The sequence below is a fragment of the Alosa pseudoharengus genome, unplaced genomic scaffold, assembly GCF_046254945.1.
Source record: "Alosa pseudoharengus isolate Yale_2024_CS ecotype anadromous, Long Island Sound unplaced genomic scaffold, YU_APseudo_1.1 YU_APseudo_1.1_scf_2, whole genome shotgun sequence".
Classification (NCBI taxonomy): domain Eukaryota; kingdom Metazoa; phylum Chordata; class Actinopteri; order Clupeiformes; family Clupeidae; genus Alosa; species Alosa pseudoharengus.
Window position 1 is genome coordinate 36394414 of NW_027468663.1, and position 12523 is coordinate 36406936.

General features: G+C 40.7%; 2 protein-coding genes across 2 annotated transcripts; both read left to right on the plus strand.

Moving 5' to 3' along the window:
• The first annotated feature begins 1392 nt into the window (after positions 1 to 1392).
• On the plus strand, positions 1393 to 6173 carry LOC143134461 (polyadenylate-binding protein-interacting protein 2B-like). The gene is made up of 4 exons (XM_076294877.1): positions 1393 to 1486; positions 2788 to 2945; positions 5195 to 5368; positions 5494 to 6173. Exons 1-4 carry the CDS (start codon positions 1480 to 1482, stop codon positions 5548 to 5550), a joined length of 396 nt encoding a protein of 131 aa, XP_076150992.1. The 5' UTR covers positions 1393 to 1479; the 3' UTR covers positions 5551 to 6173.
• Positions 6174 to 7286: 1113 nt separating this feature from the next.
• Positions 7287 to 11138, plus strand: LOC143134450 (docking protein 3-like). The gene is made up of 5 exons (XM_076294861.1): positions 7287 to 7525; positions 8737 to 9045; positions 9265 to 9343; positions 9575 to 9747; positions 10275 to 11138. The coding sequence occupies exons 1-5, from the start codon at positions 7469 to 7471 to the stop codon at positions 11118 to 11120; spliced, it is 1464 nt and encodes a 487-aa protein (XP_076150976.1). The 5' UTR covers positions 7287 to 7468; the 3' UTR covers positions 11121 to 11138.
• The last annotated feature ends 1385 nt before the right edge of the window (positions 11139 to 12523 follow it).

The following is a 12523-nucleotide window of genomic DNA, read 5'->3' on the forward strand; positions in this document are numbered from 1 at the left end:
CATGCTTGATCATCCTTAAGCATCCTTAAGCATACTATGTTGATATTTGACTTAGTTTTTATAGTATATTTAGTATTTAGTATCATGTTTATCTTCTACTCTGTAAGTGCATGTTGTGTGTGATGTCTCTATGCTACTGAGACTTGAATTTCCCCTTGGGGATCAATAAAGTATCTATATCTATCTCTATCTATCTATTTCATTAACTGCACTTTCAAGGTTGTGGTAACCAAACTACTCAATAAAAAAAGTTTTTTGTTCAATTTAAATATCTCCATTGCACCTAATTTGATTAATTTCCCATCAGATATAGGTTAGAGTATAAGAAACAGATATCACTCAAGGAATCCCTGAATTAACACCTTAAACCTATAGGAGCAGCCGTGGCCTACTGGTTAGCACTTCAGACTTGTAACCAGAGGATTGCCGGTACTGACCAGTAGGAAGTGGCGGAAGTACCCTTGAGCAAGGCACCAAACCCCTCACTGCTCCCTGAGCGCCGCTGATGAGTGTGTGCTTCACCTCACTGTGTGTTCACTGTGTGCTGAGTGTGTTTCACTAATTCACAGATTGGGATAAATGCAAAGACCAAATTTCCCTCGTGGGATCAAAAGAGTATATATACTTATACTTATATACTTAAAATAAAATTAAGATATACTTAAATTGTCCGTAATAACCCCCTTAATCACAACAAATAAAGGGAACCCCTGACTTGACACCTTAAATGTAGATTATGGGGTCACCATAAAGTGGCATTTTAAGGTAAAATTAAGTAGCCTGGAATAATCCAGACTCATTCATAAAGAGAACACTTGCAACCCGACAGATCTAACTTTGGTCCAGCCTTACCAATCACATCGATCCGAGATTCCTAACTCCTACTTTGCCTAAAATTTCCAGTCAGGAAACAATGTTTGCTGTATGCATTTCTGTATTTTTCCAACTGCATTTTTTTGCAGGTGTTGCTGCTTTTGTTTGCAGGTATTGCTGCTTCTGTTTATCACAATAAGTTTTGGTTTTCGTCTTCCCCTCTCGTCGCTGATTGGCCTGACATTTTCCTTGTCCGAGGGAAACGGTTTGAACTACAGTATGGTGTTTCAGACTAGATTTCCCTGAAAGAAAATATATGTGGGCCTGTTTTACAAATTAAGGGCCACTTCTGTCGGTTGGTTTTGGTATGTTTTCAGGGGTAATTTAGGGTACGTTTGAATAGGCTACATAACGTTTCATAGTGGAATGAGTGGCTTCTGAGAGGCTGCATAGGCCTCCAGTATAGGCCTCATGACGTAGTTAGACGGGAGGTCAGAAGCTAGGGGGCGATCGCGAATTTGTCTGTTTAAACTAGCTGGTACATGACCGTCTCTAAATAACGTTAGCTGTGTGCGTGCGACACAAATAACAAAACGTCAGCTTGTGACACTTCACGGTGTGGGGATCATCTGTGGCAATTACGAAATTTTAACTCGTATAAAGAAAATGCCAGGTAGGATGGTACATTGGTGCGTCATTGCATGCTTATATGCACTAACGTAGCAATTCATAGTTTTAGCTTGTTTCTGTGCAAGTGTGTCACACATGGTACCACATCACAGACTTACTAGCTAACATTAGCTTGCTAGCAAGCTATCGTGATTCCTAGCATCAATCGTTTTTGTGAGCTGTGGCTAAAGCATTGGCTTTGTCCATTTATTTTCATCTGGTAGTAGGTCCGCTGTACCGACGACGTTAGCTGACAAATTGATCCAGTTCTTTAAAGTAATCGCTGACAAAGATCCCTTTTGTTGTTTATAATTCCAATGTTAGTTCGAGCTATGTAGGAACCTACCAAGATCAATTGATAAGAGCTAATGTTGCTCCATGTCTTTGAGCGCGTTATCGCTGGAAACAACAGAGCATGGTAGCTTACTTGCTAACTTGTTTGCCAAAGTTGCTTGGAACGGGCATACTTCTTCTTTACAATGTCTCTTGTGGTTATCGCCAGCTGCTAACTAAGCAGGACTGTCCAAAAATCATTTGGGTTTTGTTTAAAACAACATTTTAGTGAGGCTTCTTACAGCTTCTACAACGACGTAAGATGCTTTCAATTGAATAGCATCTCTTGCATCAGTTCAGTATGTTTTATCATGGTACAAGGCGCTTTTGTCCAAAGCGACATACAACAACAATACAATACACATTTCATTAACGTTATATATATATATATATAAAAAAATAATGATGATGATGGAATAAAGTCAAATATCTTAGTACAAATACAAATGGTCATAGATTAAATCATTTAAGTAAACAGAACAATAATAATAGCAAATCCTCACAATAACCATATACAAACCATGAATAATTAATTAGTCAGATACAAGGTAACCAGATGTGTCTCTGAAAATCCCATATTCTCATCACTCATTAGAGTTGTGCCGTGGCTGAGGCCCAGAATGAGGGATTCGAAGTTAATTCTGGCATGCAATAGGAAGCCAATGAAGAGTAACAAATAGTGGAGTTACTGTGTCTTCTTTGGCTGATTAAGTTGTGTGGCATATTGTGTGATACAAGGTCTGCTCTTCCGAATATGGCATAAACAGACATCACTTTGTGTATGGTAGGAATGTTTGCACTGGCACCAAGTTTCCGATAGCACTAATGATAATAATGAATGAAATTCATGTCAACAGGCACACATTGATAGCATTAACACCAAATATATATGTATTGCATGTATTGTACGTATAGCATTACCTGTTTCTCAAATTATTAGTAGCCTAATCACAAATCTTTTATTTAACACAGAGCCTACTGATATGAACAGTCCTGAGGTGGCCAAGACGCCGCTAGGAGGTAGCACCACAGGGAAGAATGAAGGGGTTGTCAATGGCCACAAGGAAGGCGAGGCCAACCCCTTCGCTGAATATATGTGGATGGAGAACGAAGAGGAATATAATCGCCAGGTGGGTTTGAAGGCCTTGCAAACACTCCTACCAATAAAATGCTTTCTAAACTTTCTAATGTCAACACTTAAGAATATATATATATAGGAATATATACCCATCAGAAATGTAACTCTATGAAAATGTAACATTGTGATTATAGTGACAGAAATGGTCACTGTTATCTGTATTATGTGCTGAAGTGAAAATGCTCCTAAATCCACCACCAATAATGAACAGAACTCTTAACTGGCCAACCGTCTGTCTTCCATGGTACAGTAGCAATCAAACTAAGTCAACAAAATAGCATTCATAGGCTGTAACACATTTTTATAAAGGTAATGTGGTTCCTGTAAGAACAACTCAGTGTGAGAACGAGGGGGAGAGAGAGAAAACGCAAATGAATAACTCGAAGCGGTAAAAGGGAAGCCTGTGGCAGAAGCATAATTAGTGAAGCAGACTTGTGCATAGTTTGAATTGACAACATTAACAAGCACACCATATTCAAATTAAGGTCTATATTCTGATTAAGGCATTATTCAGATTAAAATGTTAATATACACAGTAGAATCAGAGAGGGTTGAAGCGGAGACCTCGCTGCACTAATGGGAAACTTGTGGAATTTCACCAATAAATTGGTCATTATGTCATATTGCTTGATCAGACTTTTATTTATTATTTTGTAACGTAAAGTGACACACCCACTTATGCAGACTGGAGCTGCCCCATTTTTCTCCCATAGAAACAAATTGTGTTGCTCTATCCTGTTAGTCATCAAGGATCTTTGGCCGAATGTTGACCTACGTTAATATTCGTGTTGACATGTGAATTGGCATATCCTGAATAAACCAGCAACATATACAGGGCTCCAGAGGGCGACAATTTGGTCGCATATGCGACCTAATTTTTCAAAAGTGCGACTAAAAAAAATTGGAGGTCGCACCGGTGCGACCAGCTATTCGAGAGAGGAAAAAGTGTCCGCATTGAAACTCTACCTTTGGTTCAATAACAGACACATATTTGGCCAATATCGTGGTTTAAACAGATCACAGATAGTGAAGGGCGGGACCTCCCCTCTGATTGGCCGTGGCCCAGTGCCTGTGTGTAAATTTGAAAATGCGTGTGCTGCAGAGAGAGAGAGAGAGGGAGGTCAGAGACCGATGCCAAATTTATAGTCATTGCAGATGAAAAGACGTCTTAAAATTGCGAACAATGCATACAACGACCGAACGACAGAGATACAGATATCGCCGAAAAGGTGCGTCATTGACCGCAGTTACATGCAGGGAGTAACCAAGTTTTCAACAGCAATATTCGTTTTGCGCGAGAGTTGTGTACACTCATTCTGATGGCATCAATCAATTGAATCCGGTATTTGGCGCAAACCGAATATCGCTGCTACATTTAAAGCCCTTATATTTCCTGCATGTATACAGTGGTCATTGTGTACGGTGAATTGAATGGACAAATTTAGATCGAGCATGGCAAGTCATTGCAATAGCCTATAATAATAGGCCTACCATTTCGTTACTGCATTAACCATGTTCTTATTGAAAATTTAAAAATACTAAAATTAAAAAGTAAATTGCATTGTCTGGCTGTCAAATGATTATTGCAATCATCATTGCAAAATCACATAAAAATCCCCCAGGCTACTTGGAACATCTCTTTAAATTGTGCTCAAATACATTTCTATGGAAGATGCTAGCATGGCGAGCTGGTTTAGCCAAGGCCTAAAGATCATGAAGGATAGTATGTAAAACATTGAGCCATGAGATGTGCAGTTTGAAGCCCTTAACAGACGTGCACTGTTAATTTATTCACTGTTATTTTTATTTAATACATCTTGAAATGTTTTAAGTTTAAATTTCAGCTCAGTGAAGCACTTAAAGCACCAACACTTCATTAAGTAACTTTTCTTGTAGAATTGTCAATCATAAGTCATAGGACAACCTATATAGGACAGTAATTAAGGAAAAAAAGTGAACCTGCTGCGGTGTTAAATGCGATGTGGTTGAAAATTTGGGTGCACCTAACTTTTGTGCTGGTGCACCTAAGAAAAAAAGTTAGGCGCACCAGTGCAACCAGTGCAAAAAGTTAGTCTGGAGCCCTGATATAGTCGTGGTAGTAGCAGGGTGGGGACGTCTCTTGACAGTGGAGTGTTGAGCTACGGTGGAATTCCTGTCGACATGTTAATTGGCATAATGCTGAATAAACTTACAGTAGTAGAAGCAGCATTGTGACGTTTCTTGCTGTCCGCTGTGTCCCAGGTGGAGGAGGAACTGCTGGAGCAGGAGTTCATTGAGCGCTGTTTCCAAGAGATGCTGGAGGAAGAGGACCAGGATTGGTTCATCCCAGCACGGGACCTCCCATCAGGGATTGGCCAGTTGCAGCAGCAACTTAATGGCCTGTCGGTCAATGATCGGAATGCAGAAGACATCGCAGTAAGTGAAAGATTGTGAAATTTGTTCCTTGATTGAACAGAGTTGCATACTTCTGGCGAACATTACTGACGACTCTGTTCTTGTCCTGTCAACCCCCTCCCCCCCCAACCTCTCTCGTTAAACAGCGGAAGAGCAGTTTGAACCCCGAGGCGAAGGAGTTTGTCCCAGGCATGAAATACTAGGGGCTCGTCCCTTGACCCCATAGAGACTCAGAGGATTCTGGCGGCCACACTTTCATACATTTCATACATCCACTCACCAAGTGGGGTGGGTTTTGATTGTTATACCGCTGGTATTTTTTCCGTCTTTATTTTTCTTAAGGGGAACAGGCGCCATGGACACTCTCCTGGAAGTTTTTTTTTTTATTTTATTTTTATTTTTCCTTGTCAGAAATCAGTATAACTTTCCCAATGGATTTGTGCAAGAAGTGAATAGCTATCCAGACAGTTATGTGTGGTATTTTCTTGATCACTGAGAAGCAATTATGTGGTATCCACCATTATGATCGTGTTATAGAAAGTTATTCCAGCTCAGTGTTTATATTTCCTGTTTTCCTCCTATTTAAGAGAGTCATACTTGATGAGATTATTCAGGTGAATGGGAGGTGAAAAGGTTTAATAACTCAAATAAAGCAGGTAGACCAGAGGACCTGACTGCAGTGGCCGGCAGCTTCAAAGGTTTTTTTTTTTTTTCCTTCTCTTTTTTGAGTCCTGTGTGTGTAGCGTAAAACAGTGTGTACAACTAGCAAAGACAAAATATGTATGAGAAAGTATATGTAAATAAAGAAAAGAGCAGGTTCCCTCTTCATGAGTGTTTCAGGCTCTTTGTGACAAAATGTCTGGTGCTCTGCCGTGGGTGGGTAATTTCCACTTACTACTGAGAGTGACTCAATGTTTTAAGAAACAAGCTCTAAAGTTTAGTTTACACATACTGTATTAACAACCATGTTGGTTCATGTCACATGTACTTAGCAGAAACTGAAAGTCTAATCAGAGCCTTTTAAAAATCAGCTGCCACATCAATCATAATCTGTATTAACCGTGCCGAGGGAGGCAGCACTGTGACTAATATCTTGGTTTGGATATCAGGTGTGTTTTTACTAAGGGAAAGGCACATTTGCCTGGTATGACACATAGGTGTGTTGAGAGCATGTATTCTGTTGCTGGTTTGATGATGCTGAGGCTGTGGGACAGCAACCAAGGAAACGACAAAACAGAACCAAGTAAATAATACGTATTAATATGTGTGTGTCTGCCACTAGGAATAAGATGAAGGTAAAGACTGCTTGGTGTCCAGGAGCTTTCTACACCAACATATAGCCAATAGTACATAAGAATCAAATGTAAAATGCACAACAATATATAGCACTTTTTTTTTTTATCTAAAGGAGCTTCAGGATAGCATCTAAACCCAAAAGCATTTTTCTTAACCACTCCTTACAACACCTTTAATCATACATCATACATCATGCCGCCATGTCAAGTTCATGTTGGGGGGCACAGCGGGGCGGCAGGCTGCAGCGCCAGTACCATGTACGGGTCCGAGTGCCCAGGGGACCCAGGTTCGAATCCGACCTGCGGTCATTTCCCGGTCCCACCCCGTCTCTCTCCCACTTGCTTCCTGTCACTCCACTGTCCTGTCCAAATGAAAGGCTAAAAAGTCCAAAAAATATACAAAAAAAAGTTCATATTGTTCCTCTTTCTGGTTTCGATGGAGCCCACTCGTGATCATTCAGTCACACGAGAGACAATTCACAAATGCACCCACGCTCACAACCCACGAGTCACGACCTATAGCACTTTGGCAATATCACCGAAGTTTTGAGTAATTTTAATTGACGTAATCTACTTTTGGGACAACTTCCTCTGAAGTTGTGACATCATGGCGAAGAGGCGTGTGTCCGTCGGGTTGGGCGCACACGTAACTTCTCAGGTGTTGCACAAATTAGTTTCTATTCGATGTGAGATCCCTACATTTCATGAGAACACGTTCGAACGATAGATAGACTTCTAGTTACGGAGTTATGGCCATCATTTGCCAGCGATATCATTGAAAGTAGGCTACAGAGATTCTTCTGTGATCTAGGTAAACATAAGTTTAATGGACACGCACGTAAAACGAGGAGAAGTCTACTTACAGCACCAGAAACATGACGAGGTAAATTTTACGTATCTACCGTTGTTGTTGTTGTATAAAACGTGTTATTAGCCTACTTGTTGTTATTATTATTAGTAGTAGTAGGCTAGTATAGGCATATTTGACCCATTGCCTACTGAAGATGAGGTTATGATTTTGCAGAATAGCTTAGTGTTAAGCAAGCTGTATTGTAACATTTAGATTTTTGTCAGATAACTTTTCCAACATTGAAAGATTTAGAAGTAAATTATTTACCACAGTTAAATAAGTTATTGTTTTTTTAGTTATTATTTATTAGCAAGAACCTATAGGTAAGATGTTTACTTGAAAATCTCTCAGCCTTTCTATTTGCCTTGGCATGTCAAATGTTCCTGGTGTAAAAGATATCTGCAGAGTCCTGCATGTTTGGGCAGGACCTCACTCAGGGTTGCAGTGCTACACACATTCCAAGGCTCCCAACCCCTCCCTACCTCTCTCACAAACACACATGCAAGGCCAGGCATTCAGTACTGTTTGAATAATGTTTATTCTGCAACATAATACATTTAGTAGACCAGTAGGTTATTTTAGACCATGGAGGTGCAAAGGCCCAGTAGGTCATTTTAGACCATGGAGGTGCATAGGCACAGTAGGTCATTTTAGAGGTAGACAATAGTGTGCCTCCAACAGCATCAGTGAAAGAGCACCTTGGAGAAGTGAATGTTATAGCATACACTGTACCTTTTGCAACTAGTACAGAGCAAATACAACACATTTCTCTGTGAATATAATGTTTTTGAAGCAAGGACAGCACTCATCATTCAGCACTTTAAAATCTTTTGAATTGCCCCACAGACGTGAAATTGGTGTAGAGATTTAAAACAAATTAAAAGTACCGATGAGTGCTGTCCTTGATTCTATGGATCCTTTAAAGGGACACGATGGGAATTTAGTGATTGAGGTGGGAATTTATATTCTTGAACTCCTATTGAGTTCCCTCGCAATAGTTTTGCATTCTATTACAATGTTTCTGCGTTCCCTCGCAATAAGTTTTACATTCCCACACAAAGTCAAAAGTTGGCTATTGCGTGGGAATTCAAAAGGAGTTCTAAAAATATATTTCCACCTCTAAAAAATAATTCCCATCATGGCCTCCGTAGGATTCAGCATCCAGTCCAGTCTAAATTAAGGTGATGAGCGTGTTATTCTTGTTTTTTTTTTTTTCATTTCTCTGTCTTTATGTATACCTGTAGAAGTGGAGGAGGATGTGGCTGGTGCTGTACGCCTCCAGCCGGCGGGGTGTGGCCCGACTGGAGATGTCGGACGCGGACAGCGGTGGCGATAAGCTGTTGGTGGTGGTGCGCTCCAGGCACCCAGAGCGGCGCGTGGTGCGGCTGGCAGACTGTGTGAGCGTGGTACAGCTGCCCCCCCATGCCGAGGCATGTCCCGGAGACAACATGGCTGCCTTCTGTGTGGAGACATTGGAGCGCCGGCTGGTGTTTGCCACTGAGAGGGACAGCTGTGCTGACTGGGTGGAGAGGATGTGCCAAATCGCCTTCCCGGTGAGTCCAAGCAGATGTGTGTGGGGGGTGAAACTGTGAATCACTGCTTATTTCTCAATCAGATGCCTCACTTTCCTAAAGACAAGGCCTCATGTTGATACATGAATTTGAGTGCTTGGTCCTCCCTTATCTATCATACAGGTAAAATACCTTTTTGTTATAATATTATCCTACTACCTGTAATCTCATGATCTCTCTTTCTCTCTCTCTCTCTCTCAGATGGACACTGGAAATGGAGATGTCCAAAAGCAGAAACTTCAGATGGAAGAGAATCAAATATACGTTTCCAGAAATGAGAGTGAGTGTCTGTTCTGGTGTCCTAACTTTAGCAGCATTCTGTATTTTACCCTGATTTCATTTTAGAAGCACTCTGAGTAACCAAAGCAAACTTAGAGTGCTAAGGCGGTGGTAGTGGCTAAAGAACTGTGACAATAGCTTCCAGTAGCCAATTGTTGGTTCAATTCCCAGATTAATTACAATATTATCACATAGCAATAATAGCGTAACTATGCTTATGTTGTTCCCTCAGTACCTGAGTTCAGAGTGAACGTCCAGACAACTGAGGCATCTGCTCGCTGTGGCCTAAAGGGGGCGTACTGGCTCCAGGCTGGTGCAGAGTGTCTGCTGCTCAAGGATCTGGAGAGCCACAGGACAGTGCTGGAGTGGCCCTATAACCTGCTGCGCCGTTATGGTAGAGACAAGGTCAGCAAAACAGGATGAGGTCGTTAGTTAGTTAGTTAGTTTATTAGTTGTCCCCTCAGGGAAATTCTTTTTCACATATTCCATATTGCTTTTCATCTTACATGAAACACGTGCACAGGATGGCACATACATGGTCACAGACATAGGGATGACACATACAGACATACACATATCATATACACATTTCATACACATGAAATGACATACACGTGAAATGACATACACATTTCAAATCAATAGCTTTTGGGAGTCATATTGTTGGATTCAAAGGGATAGCCATTCAGGATGTCTTTGTTGAGGACAGTATTATTGAGTCTTACCTTTTAGGTGATAAAATCCAGACTTTGGGTGATCACATTGTTATTCCAAAAAATAATATTAATGTTAAGTTAATGTTTCTTTTTATTAATAATTTTGGAGTTATATGTGCAGGATTTGCATCTCTGTGTTTTATTTAAAATGTGTTAAACAGTGGAGCATTTTTCAGTACATATTTGACCCATATTTCTGTTGGTCTCTGTGTTCAGCTGGTCTTCTTAATAGAAGCTGGCCGACGCTGTGAGTCCGGTCCTGGAGCGTTCACCTTTGAGACCCAGCAGGGAGACGATATCTTCAGCCGCATTGAGACAGCAGTGCAGGAGCAGAGCTCCAGTGCTCTGGCAGGAGTCAAACGTAGGCCCAACTCACCCCTACCCAGCATACCCAACAGCGCCGCCCTGGCTGGGATGTCAAGCGACTCCAGCTCCAGGGTCGTGTCAGATTCAATTAACATTGTTGGTGCGGGTAAGCCAATTTATACAGATCCAGCCAGCGTGATCAGCTTCTCCAAGCCCATGTTGTCAAATGTCTTAGACCCCCCTGACTCACCTGAGATAGTGTATGCTGACCCAATGGATGCCATCAGAACTCCTTACCCCATGAGAGCAGACCAACCCTCCGCCCCACCTCCCACCATTGGCCTCAGCGAGAGTTCTGAGCCGGTGTACTCCAGCCCTGTGAACTGTGTGTGCCCGCGCCTGGACCCTGATCGCTGTGATGACGCTGAGCCAGTGTACTCTGAGGTTTACAATGAGATGCCTGACATTGCATTACCACTCCACAGCCAGCAGGAGGCAGTGTACAGCGAGCCACACAGGGCTGCAAACCCAGAAACAGATCTGTCACAAAGTGATGTCAGAGGTGGAGTGACAGAGGACAAGCCAATGGATGACCCTTCGGCCTTGTACAGCAAAGTCAATAAACCCCCCAAACTGCCCAAGAACCTTAGTACCCAGATTAACAAACCACCCAAACTCTCCCAAACCAGACATAGACTACCCCACCATGGACAATCTACTCCAGATGTTGTCTGCGAGGACCTGGGGGTTATTTGAAATCATATTAGCTTTTCAGCCAAACCTAATACACCTGATGATGACCCATGCCTTTCAACATTTCACCTGTCCTTAATAAGTGTGTGGACCATTTCAAACATGTGTGGGGCACTTGCTATGCAGAAAATACTATTTACATTGTTGACATAACCAGTGCACATGAAAAACATTGGGCTCATACTATTGCACACAGTGTTAGAGATAGCACAGTAGCCCAAATTATTCTCTGACATAATACATACAAAATTGCTCCTTAACCCTTAAGAACGTAGCAATTTTGTATGTATTATGTCAGAGAATCATGTGACAGGAAATTATGTCATAGAGAAAGACCCCAACTGCTATGAGTCAAGGTTAGCAACTCTCTTAAAGTAACATAATAGTGTTTTTAGGTCATGGCCAGGCAAGCTTAGGTTACATGTCAAATTGTATGACCTTTTAAAAATGTTGATAAATCATAATAATCATAAAATATTCAATTTAATGTAAAAACTGTGTTTGAATATTCACATAAAGGTGAAGTGTGTACATAGTTGTCCATAATAATGCCTGCAAATTTTGCTGTTAACCAGTTACACCATTTGACTCTTTTCTGTTTGAGACCAGTTTGATCAGATTCAGGGCCAATAATATTATTTTTATAATATTTTTATAATTTAAAAGTGACTAACTGTTTAGCATTAACAATAGCTTTAAAAGGGTTTAATTAGATTGCAATTTAAGCGATTTTTGAAATTTCAAAGCTTTTCATTTTAAATTTAAACTTTAAACAAAAACATAGCCTGAAAAAAGCAAAACTTCCCCCTATAATGTTCGAATGACTGAATAAATAACCTAAGGACATTTATTCTGCAGAGGAATTGCTGCTTACATCTCGTGACAGTGCGTCTTCAGCCGTGTTTCATATGCGCCTTTCGCTATAGACCAGGCTTTTCTTGGTCAGTGGCGTAATGCTTTTTGGGCGGTATAAGATAGCGATTTTTAGATCATGTGCCAGACCACACCTTATGTTGGTAATTGCCACACCCCTGGGTGCATTATTTAATAAAATTGAAGTGTAAGATAGGAAAAAACTTTGCGTCTGAATAATAATACGCTTTGCGCCAGGTTTTGCATCGTGAAAATAGGGCCCTTTATCTCACTCTCTTTGAAAATAATGGGTATAGACTGAAATTGTATGAGAACTGAATTGAAATCAAATAGAATACAAGTTTCTTCATTAATGTTATGAAATTATATTTGATATGGAATATGATGAATGACATGAATACATATCAAAATATCCAAATATAAAGCCTATTTTCTGTGTTAATTTCTTGTCTTATTGCTATAAATGTTTTATGGTCAAATGGTGTAATCGATTTATGTCAATTGGTGTAACCAGTATTTTGTCTAAAATACTA